This window comes from Protopterus annectens, chromosome 6.part1 (genome assembly GCF_019279795.1).
Source record: "Protopterus annectens isolate FY-2018-M chromosome 6.part1, PAN1.0, whole genome shotgun sequence".
Lineage (NCBI taxonomy): Eukaryota > Metazoa > Chordata > Ceratodontiformes > Protopteridae > Protopterus > Protopterus annectens.
The window spans coordinates 389,247,199-389,262,626 of record NC_056738.1 but is presented as its reverse complement, the minus strand read 5'-3'; the positions used below and the strand labels follow the sequence as shown (position 1 = coordinate 389,262,626).

Genomic DNA, 15,428 nt, shown 5'->3' with positions numbered 1-15,428 from the left:
TTCAGACAAATGGGACACGCTTTATTCTCTTGAAAAAACACATCCCTTTTTGTAATGTGGCAGAAAAATAATGTAAGAATGATTACAAACAAAAGCCTAGGTACAATAGCTTACAACCACATGCAAGTTTTAATAGACAAGTCAATGTAGCCTTTGTAGAAGCCAGAACTTAAAGTGTGCCTCTTTAATTACCAGAATGAAAAAAACTTTATTATTTTAGAATTGTGAGACCCTACCAGGGAACACTACTAACCCATTGTATATAATCACTTTGTTTTTATAATTGTTTGCTAACTTCTGTGTAATCTATATAAGTTTGTCTATGTGGAGCTTTTCTCCCTGGGCCTCCGCTGAAAATGGACATGTATCCAGTCGGACTATCCCGGTAAAGAAATGTAAAATAAATAAATAAATTTCAGGATAAATGTATAAAGAATGCTGGTGAAGTTATGCGGGCCAAATTCATTAGAAGAAATTGTAAATGATAAAACAGGCTGATGAGTGAATATGCAATTTGCTTTTCAACTATGCAATGGAGAGCAGAAGCCTAACAAGAAGTGGAAGCTATGTAATAAAGCTAAAACAGCTTAGGGAAATGCCCTTCAGTGACAGCAGAATATAAAGCAAAGATAAGAGAAAATAAGGTGCTGTCAAGAATAAAAGTGGCTGCCAATCCTAAGGACTGGAAGGTCTGCATTCTGGGTTGTACCACAGTTGCTAGTGCTGCTGTAAGGAAATTCAGTATCAGCTGATCTTCAAGATGGCTCTCTGGAGTTGGTGAGCTAATGGGTATACGCTTCTACCAAGTCTCATATATTGTTTCTTAAATATAACCAGCAGTAGCACCCAGGAGACTCATGTCCATTTGGAGCAGGCTTGATATCTGTAAGACTGAGCTAACATGCCTCCTACAAACAAGACTGCATTAGGTCTTGCTCTTACTGAACAGTATATTTTGCACCTACAACAAAATACACTAAATACGGATTATAAAATAATGCTTGTGATGTTGGCTTACAATTAGACCTACTGCTATGATGGTAACAGCTGGAAATCCAAAGCAAGGGAAGCAGAATTATAAAATGTCTCCCACTGAAAGGGGTACTTATGAAAATCTTTTGATATGGAGAGCACTTACTCTTTTATATTTTACTTAAGTGGGGAAAGTACATTGCAGAATCATTAGCAGTGGTCAAAAATAATTCCAAAGATGATGGAACGAGCATGACAGGTAGCCTTCAGGCTAGGACAATTCTTGGTAAAGTTGCATAATAAGTTGACCATGGCACAGCCATCCACTGTGGACAAATTCCTAAAATAAACAAGCCACCCTACTTGCAGAATGCCCATTTACTGCACTTGCTGATGGCCATTTTATTGCAAATATATGTTGAATTATTGGAATGCAAATTACATCTAACAACTCAAAATAAAACTAAAACCAATAGCAAAATAACATACCCTTTTGTGACTGGAATACCAAAAACCCCAGCATGCATTCAGATCAAATTTGTTTGAATACTGGTAGTATTCCAGGAAGGGTTTTTAAAAGGTATGGAGCAGGGTTAGGGTTAGCAGGTATTAGTAAGGTGTAATTTACTTTGCAACAGTGCAGCCCATACAAAGGGATGTGAATAAAGAGGAAAATGATTAGTTGGTAAATAATAAGAAGCACTATTCCTGCAGCAGATATAAAATGACAGACCTAGTCTTATATACGTGGGCTCAAGAGTCACCTACATTCTGTCTTATAGACTTCAGTTCAGGTTTACAAGACAAACTCTGCCAACCAGACCCTGTGTGCTGGGCTTCCTTCAGCAAAAGTAACCACTGAGTATTGAGGCCAAGCATCACAATGATGAGCCACAAACTTGGAACACTGAGACTTACAGCCAACACCACCATTCTCTGCCTTGGACAATACATGCACGGATATCCTGTGGTGTAACCTGCTCATATGACAACTGCAGGGACACAGAAATTCTATGCACTGAACCTGGGAGTTTTCAAATAACGCAAATTAGGAGAAGACTCAAACCAAGGATGGCCGCAGTGGTGCAGCAGTTAGCGTTGTCGCCTCACAGCAAGAGGTTCTCCGGTTCGATCTTAGGTTGGTGTGTCTTCTGTGCGGAGTCTGCATGTCCTCCCCCTGTGGTCACGTGGGTCTCCTCTCCAGGTGCTCCGGTTTCCTCCCACATCCCAAAGACATGCTGCAAGTGGATCGGACACGCTAAAATTGGCCCTAGATGCGAGTGCGTACATGTGTGCCTTCTGTGGAAGGCTGGGCTGGCAACTCGACACCGTAAAAACTCCACTGCCAATCATGAGCAGACAAGGTGATCTGCTGTGGTGACCCCTAACCAGGAAAAGCTAAAAGAAAGAGAGGAGAGAAGACTCAAACTGCATGGCTATAAAGATCAAATAATCCCTTTTGGGTATAAACAGCCAGTTTTCTTCAATACAGGGAACCTGTACAAGATCTAAAGACATCAGCATCCCCAGTTGGAGACTTTAAGATTTTTTTTAGTACAACTGAATGGGGGAGCACAAAAGAATGTATTCAAGTATTGTGCCTACTGCAGACTGTCCATCAACGCAAGTGCTAGCTTTTGTAAGCAATGAGAGGAACAAAACAAAGTGGTTTAAAGTTTAGAAAATACCCATAATGAACAGTCTGCAGTCAGAGGAAATGGTATAAAGCAAATATCTTTCACCAGGCTGAATAAAGACTAAGGTCAAACAGACTTGAAAAAGAGGTAACCCAAATTATACAGTCACAGTATATAAACAGAGGCATAACACAATACATGACTAGCCAATTGTTTTTTTTAGTCAGCTACATAACTTGCACTACTCACTCCATTTACTCCACTAATACATGGCAAAGTACTATGGAAGGAAAAGCTGCAAAAGTAAAATGCTGCAATTACAGCAAAAAATATGCATCATTCAGAAGAGCCAATACATAGAGCAAATAATTTCAGAACCTAATTATGTGACTTTTTGATAATGTTGAATTTTTTTGCCATTTTACAATCAGAAAAAAAAAAACATGACCTACTTTTAAGCTCTTCTGTGGCCTTCTTTAGTTCTTCTTCCAAGTAAGAAACCTTGATATTCCACTCTTTGCAATCAGTTGTTAATTTTTTGTTTTCCTCTATTGTTTCCTGAAAGGCACAAAATGATGAGCTGTAAGAAAATAGGAAGGTGTGAAGAACTTAACATAACTAAGAAGCTGACTTAATTCCTGTCCTATCAATTCTAACATAGGAATTACAGCCCCTTTAAAGGGCACCAGACTGGCCCCAAATTTTGAAGTAATGCATTATTGCCTCTTCCTGCCACCCTAAGTGGATGCCTGAAATGGTAGCCATAAACTAACAAAATGCACCCCCATTTCAGGCAGAAGGAAGGGTCAGCTAGCAGATTCCTGGTGTTACAGTCAGTAAAGTACACTTGGTGTGCAAGTACACTTACTATTAAAGTAGAGCTTAGATAACGGGTTATTGCAACTGGAAATCATAACTTCTGGGCTTTACACACTATTCATGTCTTCTCAAGGCCACAAGTTATAAAAACAATCTCATGCATGTGAAGTACAAGTGCAGGGTCTTGTGCTGGCTTGGTGCTTACACAGGTAATATGATGTCATGCAATATAAGGATAACAAATGTGACAATATTCTGACAGCAGCTATTAATTTATGCAAACATAAAAAAGCGTACTGGTAAAGTGTAAAACATTTGTACATCCTCAGCATTGATCAATCAGTCACAGTAAAAGTAGAACAAAATTATCATGCGAGAGCAAGTTTGGTAGCTATTACACAATAAAACATAATTCATACTCTAAAATATGCCTGCTGATGGGACATACCAATCAGTGCCATCTGGAAATCAAAAATTAAAAGAAAACATTCCAGTAACCATGTCCAAGATAACAAAATAAATACTCCCAAAGCTTATATCTTAAAAATAATCATATAAAACAGAAAACCTTCCATAAATATAGGACTGCACAAATGCAGCAACAACACACACACACAAACACTAAATGCCTCTAATAAATCACTTGCATGAAATACACTTATGGATTCTACTTGGCAAAAAAAAAAAAAAGACACAAATACAGTTTGTTGCAGTTACGGGTTGTAATTGCTGCCTGTTGCCTCTATGTAAAAGCATGCATGTTTTTCATAGATTCAGCAAACCTGTTTGCAGTTAGCTTCAGTTCTACTGCGAATTTATCAGGGACAGAATAAAGTGGTAATGGAAGAGCTGCCTTGCAATGGTAAGAGCCACTGAGTTAATTGAGTTTGGTGGGGATTCGAAGCTTGCCAATGTATAATTTGGGAGTAGGTAGTTTGTCTTAAAGAAATTTCTAAACATATCTTGGGTGGAAGGGGTCTTTGGTTTCAATTTTATTTTGAAGGCGATAGCTTTATGGTTAGACCTTACTAGTGACAAAGACATGCAAGACACAGTTGCAAGAACACGAATCAACATGCTGCCCCCATGCCCCATGGGTACACTTTAATTATTCCAGGACAAAATCCAAGAATCTCTGTGCTTGTGCACTAATCATGTTGTAACTTGCAAAGTCTACAGTACAGTTTAGATCACCTAGGAAAATGGTATTGGGATTAATATTGAATAACTCCAGTTCCTGTAGGTAGGCATTGTAGCTTTTTTGGGGGTCATACAGGGACTTCCCATAGCTAAATAGTATATAGTACAGGACCTGTATATTGAGTACTTGGACATGAAAAATGTCTATGCATCATGCTGCTTTACCAGCCTCGATAACAGTCTCTTCTAGACGAAGAGAGACACCTCACCCTTTTTTCCCCCTCATGCACAGTGACTGGTCAATACATATGGAAGGTATTACAGTCTTGCACAGCCAGAGTGCTTCCGGCCATTTTAAACCATGTCTCAGTCACAACAGATGTTCACATCCTCCATGGTGAAGAGGGCTTGTAGTGTGTGGAGTTTCTTGTTTAGGCTCCAAGCATTGATCAATATCTTCACATTTTCCTTTGACTGCTTCCTTATGTTGGTAGGTTTATCAGATTGGCATTGCCTAAAAAAGGCATTAAGGGGGTAAGAAATATCTTTGCCAATTATTTAAACCCTAAAGGGGGCAGATGCATGGTGGTCTGTCAGTCATATTATCCCAGCTGACAAATACTCAAAAAACGTGGCCAATTATTGAAGTCACTCATTCTTTGCTCATACTGTAGCAATATCCTTGGAGAAGGTAGAATGCTGCTAAATGGTATACTTATAACTACATGGAACACAATTTGAAAGCTCCATTATGTCTCACTTCATAAAGTCCAGGGAGGTATATCTCAAGTTAGTGACACCCATATGTAGTATGATAGAGTCATGCTGATAATCACTGTTCAAGGACTTGAACACATATACAAGATCTGACATATAGCATCACTTTTCCTTTCTCAGTCTGGTAAGAGGTACATCTGTATGGTCTTCAATGGATTCACCCATAAATAGAATGTTTGGTTGGGTAGATGCCTGCATTACAGCTCAGCATGCATGACTTTGGGACTCTTTGTGCTGTGTGAGGTTATAGGCTTAACTTGCTGTGTGTGCTGTGTACCTGTGCTGCATTTTGGAGGTTTTAGGCAAGTTAGTCTTTAGAATCTCAGCATATGATAGATTATGTGTATTCTGTTGGTCATGGTGAGGTGGAGTGTGTGATGTACTGCTCACGATTTTGGTGTATGAGCTTACTGTGTTAAGATTTTTGCCTCCAAGGATATCTTATATGTATGTCTCTCACACAATGCGTTATGTTGTTTGTGGAATTTATGATCACTGGACAGCATGAGACAATTCTTACACTGTCTCACAATACACGTCTTAAACAGGCTGGCTACAGAAGTTTCAGGGGACTCCTAGTCCATGGTTTCAACAGGAATGGCTGGGGGAGGGGCAGGGATACCTATTAACTGCTTGAAGTTCAATCTGTTTAGGATACTGTTTAGATGGACTTGATGCTAAAAGCATTAGGAAATGCCTAGTTATATGGACAGGGGGTTACTGTAGTTCAAAGTATGCTTATTTGTACTTGGAGAGGATTATTTGTGCCTCACATATGGATTTCTATAGTTGCACAGATTTTGCAGTCTCTCACAGGGGAAAAAGCTGTTGCACAGCTGGCTCACTACAGAGTGAATCCAACAGTGGCAGTGTGCTGAGCACAGCTTTTTATCTTCCTTTTCCACAAAAAGCTCATTTCTCAATTCAGGGCTTTCCACACTTCTGAGAGTCTTGAATAAATGACCTTGGGTGGGGGCAGCTCTTTATTGGCTGTAGCAGACTAGCTAGAAAGGAATCCAGTCAAATAAAACCAGTAGTGAATCTCTGTGTCTTCAGAACCCGTAGCAACTTGCAGTTCCCTTAGTCTTATGACTCAAGTGCAGGTCAATGACTGCAGGTACATCAGAATTTCTGAAACTTTAGCTTTTACTGTGTGGGCAGGGCAGGAAAAAATTAGAAGTTATGTACTTACCATAACGTTCCATCTGAGTAGGTGGATTCATTTGTCTGCAACCTGTGGGTATGGATCCGATATCGGATCCGAACCGGCATGGTTTATCCAGCTATGGATCTGAACTCCTAGCTCCTCCCCTCACCCATAATGCCCTGCTCTCCCTACATGACCTCAGATCGAGTTTGCCCTGCACCAACTACCCTAACCAAAGGGTAACACACCCTATGCAAGAAACTGACAAGGCCAGGGGGATAGGAGGGCGGGATGGTTGCAGACAAATGAATCCACCTACTCAGATGGAATGTTATGGTAAGTACATAACTTCTAAATCTGAAGTAGGATAATTCATTTGTCAGCAACCTGTGGGACAGAGTCCCCAGCTACCTGAATCTTGGGTGGCCATCATGGAAGGATATTCTGGGGCACCGCGGAGCCAAAGGATGCTCTACCTCTAGAAGTGACGTCCAGCTTGTAATGAGTAATAAAGGTATGAGATGAAGCTCAAGTGGCTGCTGAACAAATGTCATCCAGAGGAATCCTAGACTTAAAGGCCGCTGAAGTAGAGACAGACCGGGTCGAATGAGCATGGACTCCCTCCGGTGCGGGCCTCCCAGAGGCTTGGTACGCCAACAGAATACACTGAGAAATCCAGCGTGACAAAGAAACTTTGGAAATTGGTTTACCCAGATTGAATTTGGCAAAGGAAATGAACAACTGGTCTGATTGCCTATGACCAGCTGTCCTATGAAGGTAAAAACGAAGCTGCCTGTGAACATCCAAGGAATGCGGCTTGTATTCGCCTTTGTTTTGATACTTAGGGAAGAAAACAGGGAGGTTGATGGACTGATTAATGTTAGCTTCCGAAGCTACTTTAGGAAGAAAGGAGGGATTGATCCTGAGGTACACCCGGTCCGGATGAAAAATCAAATAAGGCGGTTCCATGGACAAGGCCTGAAGCTCCGAAACTCTCCTAGCCGAAGTAATGGCTACCAAAAAAGCAGTCTTAAAGGACAAGTATTTAAGATCAACTGTGGCCGCAGGTTCGAAGGGGGGAGCGGTCAAGGCCTGAAGTCCCAAGGAAAGATCCCACGGGGGAACCGTTTCTTTGACAGGGAGTCTGAGCAAAAAGGTGCCTTTTAGGAAGGTTTTGCATAACTTAGCCGACATAAGAGACCCTGAATCGTGTCCAACATGGTAATGAGATATGGCCGCCAGCTGAACTTTGACCGTGGAACTACTGGCGCCATCATTAAAGAGAGTAGTAAGGAAATCTAGAACCAAAGGAAGGGGAACCGTGAAAGGATCTAGGCCTTGCCGCTCCGCCCAAATGGAGAAACGCTTCCATTTACTGCGGTAAATTTTTCTGGTAGAGGGCTTGTGGGCCGCTACCAGAATGGCCTTAACTGGGGACGAGATACCGGGAGTCCTGATTAGGAGTGGAACTGGAGCAGCCAAGCAGTCAACTTCAGGTTGTCCAGGTTCGATGAGTGTGATATCAGATCCGGAATGGGATCTAGAATCCAAGGTGGATTCACTGAATGAGACCTTAGGTAAGAGAACCAGATCTGTCGAGGCCAGAACGGGGCAATGAGGATCATTCTGCACCCCAACCGAGAGGCTTTCTGAAGTACTTGTAGCATCAGAGGTAGAGAGGGGTATGCGTAAAGAAGACCGGGAGGCCAAGCATGCACCAGAGCGTCTCTCGGAGAATCCCCTGGAGGGGGGATTAGAGCGGAAAAACTGTCGCACTTGGCGTTTAAAGGAGAAGCACAGAGATCGTAACAGGGAGTCCCCCACTGTGCGAAGATACGTTTCGCTACTTGAGAATTGAGAGACCACTCGTACGGGGAGAGAATGGTGCGACTGAGCTTGTCCGCTAGGATGTTGGTCCGAACCGGAATATGCGTTGCTATGAGAAAACGGTTGGTGGAGATCGCCCATTCCCACACTCTCATGGCTTCTCGACATAAAGGGTAAGACCTGGTTCACCCTTGTTTGTTGATGTACCAGACCACCGACATGTTGTCTGATTGAATCGCAATTGTTCCCAAGGGAAGGAGGGCCTGAAGTGCTAGCAATGCCAAGAGCACTGCCCTCATTTCCAGAACATTTATATGCAGGGAGGTCTCTGAATCGCTCCACGTGCCTTGGACCATCCGGCCCGAAAAATGCCCCCCCCCCCACCCGAGGCAGGAAGCATCCGTGGTCACTGTGGCGAGAGGGGGAGATGCACAAAAGGGGCGGCCCCTGTGGAGGTCCGGAGAATGGAGCCACCACAAGAGAGACCGCTTGCAAGCCTTGCTGATTGCTATGGGATGATACAGGGGGAGGAGAGAAATGACCATTGCACCTGAAGTGTCCATTGAAGCACACGCATGTTCAAGCGGGCGTGCGGAAGAAGAGTAAATCGCTGCCGCCATAAACCCTAGTGCCCTCAGGATCAATTCCGCAGGTATTGAGCTGGAGTGAAGGATGGCCCGCACCTGGAGTCGCAGATTCCGAACCCTGTCGGGTGTGAGAAAGGCTCTTAAATTTCTCGTGTCTAACCTGTCTCCTATAAATTCTATTGTTTGAGTAGGGACCAGGTTGGACTTCTTTATGTTTACCGTGATGCCTAGCTTGGGAGCTAGACGAAGGAAGGAGTCTCTTGCCAAAGAGAGTAGATGCCTTGTTGGGGTGGTGAGAAGCCAGTCGTCTAGGTACGGAAAGACCTGCACCCCCTGAAGCCTCAGGTGGGCCGCAACCACTGCTAACACTTTGGTGAACACCCTGGGGGCTGTGGTGAGACCAAAGGGAAGGACCCTGAACTGGTAGTGACTGGCTCCCAGCCGGAAGCGAAGAAACCTCCTGGATCGTCTGTCCATCCGAATGTGGTAGTACGCGTCCTTGAGGTCTATAGAGCACATCCAGTGATTCTCCCCTAGAAGGGGGAGGATGGACTGCAAAGTGACCATCCGGAACTGACAGGTTCAACAGGGACAGGTCTAGAATGGGTCTTAGGTCCCCCGTCTTTTTTGGCACTAAAAAGAACCTGGAGTAGAACCCTGATCCGATCTGGTCTGGGGGGACGGGCTGGATGGCTCTTTTTCTCAGCAGATGGCCAATTTCTGCTGAAGCAGCCTCCCTCTAATCGGGTGGAACATCGGGGAGGATTTTTAACTTTGGGAGATGAATAAAGGGGATCTTGCAACCTCTGGATATAATCCGGAGTACCCAGCGGTCCGATGTAATGGACTCCCATGCCGCTAGGTGCTCCGAGAAACGTCCCCCGACTGCCTCCAGAGTGGAGCAGTCGGGCAACCTCTCAGAGTTGCTGCGTGGGCTGTTCAGAAAGGATCCCTGGACCCAAAGTTCCTGGGATCCCCTCTGCCCCTTGGGCGGCGTCCTCCCTGACCTCTGCCGTGGAAGGACTGGTTGTCCGGAGCGGGTTGGGAATGCTGCGACTTCCGGAACCACATCTTCTTCTGGCCCTTTTGGTTCCTAGAGTAGGACCTCTGGGGCACAGAGAAGCGAACTCCAACAGCAGACACTGTCTTCCCGTCCTTCTCGCTCTGAACCAAGGTGCCGCGAACCGTCTTGCCAAAAAGGGCAGAACCGTCAAAGGGGGCGTTCGCGAAAGACGCCTTGAAGGGCTCTGTAAAATCGCAGTGGCGGAGCCAGGCCTGCGGTCTTGTGACTAGGCCCGCTCCCGCAGCTCTAGCGGCTCCCTCGGTAGCGTGGGAAAGTAACCGCATAGAGGTGTTAGTCACAGAATGAAGAGTGACCATACGGGTGGAGTGCATAAGTTTGTCCTCCTCCGACATGGACTCTGGGGGGGATGCAGCGTATTCCTTGATAAGATCACGCTGCATCCTAATGACGTGTGCCAAATAGTTGAGCGCCCTCACTGAGAAGGTCGCTGAACTAAACATTCGCTTCCCCAAATGGTCCATCATCCGAGACTCCTTGCTCGTGGGATGGACTGAGGGACTCTCCTGGGCGAGTTCCCTCTTAGTGGCTGCTGCCGACAACATGGCATCTACAGGGGGTCCCTTGCTCCAGTGGGCACAGTCAGCAGGGGGGCTAAGGATCCTGTTGGGCCTCTTAGGGATTGGCTCCACGGTGTCCGGTTCCTTCCACGCCCTGGTGATAATAAGGTCCACCAGGGGGTCGGCAGGAGGGGACACCTAAGAGGTAGACGGGCCCGCTTCAAATGCCTCCAAGAACACTGACTCGTCCGAGGAAAACTTTGGGGCAGACCACCCACCTCTAATCCGTAACATTTCCATGATGTCTCCGAAGGAGACATCCTCAGGGGGTGATCTTGGGGAGCCTTCCCCTTCCTCCAAGTCAGTGTCTTCAGTCAAAGACTCGGGGGAGTCTATGTGCCTCCTCTTACACGAATGCTTGCGAGGTGCTTCCTCGGGGGGGCTGTCCGAGGAGCCCTCACCAGCAATGTCCAGAACTGCAGGAACTGCTTGGGGCAGTAAAGCGGGCTGTCCCAGTGGCCGGGTGATGGAAGCCTGGCCCAGAGCAGATGGAGTGCGGGACGGAGCTGGAGCAAGGGCCGGGGGTCCGGATGCCCTCAACAGAGCCCTCTCCACTACATCAAAAGCAGAGGGTGAGCCAGCCTCGACAATAGGATCCGAAAGTCGGCTCCCCCTCGGATCCGATGAGCGGATCGGAGCCGGCGCCAAGCTCCTCGGATCCGAGGGACCAGTGCGCTCCGACAAAGACGACGCCGAAGGCACACAGAGTCCCTCAGATCCGAAGCTCAGGCCAAGGCTCCAAGAGGTCGGGTCCGACAGACTCAAGGGCAAGGTCGGATCCGAAGTACCCAGTACTGTCGGCGCCGACCCACCCACGGCTCCGAGGCTGCCCGGCTCCGGGCGCTCCGAACCCGGGTAGCGGGTCGGAGAAGGAGCAATGGGCTTAAAAAAGGGGGTCGAGCTCCCCCCCAGAGGGGGGGGGAGGCAGGAGCACTCCCATCTGCATCTGGGCCTGGATGAACCTTCGCATCATCCGGTCCAGATCAGCATTGGAAAGGCTGTAAGTAGACCTCGACGAGGCTACCGAGGTAGGCCTTGAGTGCCGCCTCGAGAGCCTCGAAGGAGGTCGGGTCTCCTCATCCTCAGGCTCCGGTGAAAAGCACGGGGACCGGAGCCGAGGAGGGGGAGAGCAGGCAGCCAGAGAGGCCGGAGCAGAAGCAGGAACGGAGGTCCCGGCCCGCCGCTTGTGGTGCTTCTCTCTCCGGTCCTTTTTCCTGGCTTCTCTCTCCTCCGACCCTTTGGCGGGAGTTTGAATCCTGGGTGGAGGAGGGGGAGCAGGCAAGGCAGGGACTGCCGAAGCAGTGACAACCAAGGGGGCGGGGGCAGAAGCCGAGTCTGGGGGCAAGAGTCCCGCCAAGACCAGCTTCGACCTCCGCTCCTTCAATGCCCTGGGGTTGAACCCTGCACAGATTGAACACCCTGAAGTGAGGTGTTCAACCCCAAGGCATCGAACGCACCGAGTGTGGCCATCAGCAGGGGAAAGCTTATGGCCACACTCGGAGCACTTTGAAAACACAGCCTTTGGGGCCTCAGACATTATTTTTTTTTTTTTTTTTTTTTTTTTTAAATAGTAACAATAAAATAAAGTAAAAAACACTCACACAAAGGCCCCAAAAGAAACACACACACACACACCAACTACGAACCAGCGAGGGGAGGGTAAAAACTAAATTAAATTAACCCAAAAAATATAAGAACAGAAGGGGAACCTATATCTTTCACACAAATTTAAAGTTTAAACAATTTTGAAAACCCTTTAATAATAATATATCAACTTAGCTTCAGGAGCTCTGACGACCCAGCCTTCACCATGCGTGGCAAACTAGATCTGAGGTCATGTAGGGAGAGCGGGGCATTATGGGTGAGGGGAGGAGCTAGGAGCTCGGATCCATAGCTGGATAAACCATGCCGGTTCGGATCCGATATCGGATCCATACCCACAGGTTGCTGACAAATGAATTCTCCTACTTCAGATCTGTGATTAGTATACAAACAGAGAGCAACAGGGACAGCAGTACTTAATTTATCAGCGGGGGCTGGGGAAGACAAAAACAGGAGAAACACAGTAGCAATGTAAAAAAAAAAAAGAAAGGCACTGGAATGCAACTTTAAGCAGTCAACTGGTAAGAAGAATACAAGACTCTAGCAGAAAAAGTGGAATAAATAACTGTGGAAGCAGAAATCCTACAGCAAAAATTACAAAACTGCCACTATTGCAATCCAAACTAAAGTCAAAGGCACCAGACTAGGTAGAAATTTACCAGTAATGCTGCTCAAAGAAAAAATAAATGGTAACAAATGCCTAAATGTGGCTCAGGTCCTGCACTAACTCACAATTCTTCTACAAATTAAACTGCAAGTCTAAGGTCCCAGATGAGCCAAAATACAAATGGTTAACGTTTACAGTTGTACTTGTGGAGATAGAAGTGCAGTATAATTTACAAAATGATGCACAGATCTTGCAGTAATTCATGATTTTCCCATACGGCCAAGTATGAAACTATGAGACTAAGATCAGAGAATGAGTTAAAAAATGCAACAAGATGACTTGTTTTACATAAAACACAGAAAAATGCAGAACAGTACAAAAAAGTGCCACCACACAGGTCACTATAAGTGCAACTGAAAATATTCAGGCAGAACTGAAATAAGCTTTTTTCTTTGTTTTCTGATGAAAAGCTCATTCTCACACTTTGGGGATTTTCATGCTTCTCAGAGTCAACAATATAACAAGTGTTCCCACTAAACACACCGATGAAAGCATGGCCTGTGTTGGGAGACTAAGCTTGGCATTCAAAAAAACAGGCATTATTCATTGAGACTACAGGGTCTTTTACACTGCTTAATGAAATTGGTGCAGTGATAAACTTGCATGTTGAGAAATGCAATATATATAGAGCCACTATGAATAATAAGTCTTGTTGGAACAAGCCCCCACACCTCTAAACCATACATATTTCAATTATGAGATCATATAAACTTGGAGAACAGGGAGAAAGTGAGGAAATGCTTACATTCTCACTCTTTTCCAACTCTAAATACCATAAAAGGATGCTGCCAACCTTTACCTGATAAACAGTAGGGCATCCACATAAACATACACATTATATAATTATACATGAATGGGCGTACCTTTGTTGAAGATTGTGCGTCAGGGCTGGCAACTCGGCACGTAAAAAAAATCTACTGCCAATCATTAGCAGACCGGAGTTCCGCTGTGGCGACCCCTAACCGGGAAAAGCTGAAAGACACAACACACATACAACACACATATAATACTAAAATAAAACAAAACAATCAGCATCAAAATTGCATTTACATTTAGCACTGTAAAAACCTAGACATCTATTAAGTCTGGAATTTTTTTTTAATATTGAAGTGTAAGAGAACTTATACAAGCGCGCACACATTTTTTAACACAACACACATTACACAAAACAAGTACAACTGTACAACAGCAATAACCCACGGCTATGTGTGGATAAATGAGAAGTTATGTACCTACCATAACGTTCCATGTTAGTTGTCTTCTTCTCGCCTTCTTTCTTGCTGGATGGGTTCGGAGCCGATCCTCAGCTCCGACTCGGCCAATACTAAAGCTCGTGAGCTAATTCCACCGGCTCGAGGCTCCCCTATATCCCACAATGCCAGGCAGTAACTACTCAGATCTCATTTGATAGCTAAAACCAAGCAGTTCTGGTCTCCATAGTATGGAGAAGAGAGAAAAGGAACCCACCTCTATATAAACCTGTATGTAAGCTACCACAAACATAAAAGGGAGAATAGAGGTGGTAGAACATGTGGGAAGGAAGCCCCAATGGAAGATCCCAAAAAATTCCTATCGGTCTGTCCAGGCTGGGGGAAAGGAGGGTGGGACGCAAGAAAGAAGGCGAGAATAAGACAACTAACATGGAACGTTATGGTAGGTACATAACTTCTCAATGTTAAGTTGTCAATCTCGCCTTCATTCTTGCTGGATGGGACCGCGTTCCTAGCACCTTACCCCGGGTGGCTTATCGGAACAGACTCTTGAGAACAGTGGAACCAAAGTTGGCACGGTTTCTGGAGGCCATATCCAATTTGTAATGCGAGATAAAGGTATGAGGAGAAGCCCATGTGGCTGCTGCACAAATGGAATCTATTGGTAGCCTGTCCTGAAAAGCTACAGATGTAGCTAATGCCCTGGTTGAATGAGCTCTAGGTCTTGAAGGCAGTTTTTGATGTCTGATTTCATAGATGAAGGTAATTATAGAGGTAAGCCACATCTTGAAAGGGACACTTTAGAAACTGGAAGGCCCAATTTCCCTTCCGCATAAGACAGGAAGAGCTGGTCAGATTTCCTGAACTGTTTAGTCCTGTCTAAATAATATCGAAGTTGGCGATGAACATCTAGAAAATGTAACTTTTGTTCCGACCTGTTGGAATAATCAGGGAAGAAGACAGGGAGATCGATAGTCTGGTTTAGATTTGCCTCAGAGGAAACCTTAGGCAAGAAGGACGGATTAGTCCGGAGGGACATCCTGTCTTTATGGAAAACTAAGGAGGACGACTGCAAAGAGCATGAAGTTCAGATACCATTCTAGCTGATGTTATGGCTACTAGAAAAAGTGTTTTCCATGAGAGCAACTTAAGAGGGCATGAAGCCGCAGGTTCGAAGGGGGGGAGAATCAAGGATGCTAGGACCAAATTCAAGTCCCACTGAGGTGGGGGATCTTTGATTGGGGGCTTGAGAAAAAAAGACACCTCTTAGAAAGGTTTGCAGAGTTTATGGGCATGATAGTGGAGTCCAAGACATCTACATGAAAGTTAGATATAGCAGCTAGTTGTACTCTAATGGTAGATGAGGAAGAGCCTAAATGAAAGAGCTCTGCCAGGAAGTCT

At 45.3% G+C, this 15,428-nt stretch overlaps 1 protein-coding gene across 1 annotated transcript in view; it reads right to left on the bottom strand.

Moving 5' to 3' along the window:
- The window catches only part of LOC122805297 (centromere protein F-like), a 670,336-nt gene that overhangs the window by 521,627 nt on the left and 133,281 nt on the right, over positions 1 to 15,428 (bottom strand). Inside the window, exon 5 of the mRNA XM_044075385.1 lies at positions 3,062 to 3,167. Coding sequence (XP_043931320.1) covers positions 3,062 to 3,167 — 106 coding nt within the window. The remainder of the gene's footprint in view (positions 1 to 3,061; positions 3,168 to 15,428) is intronic.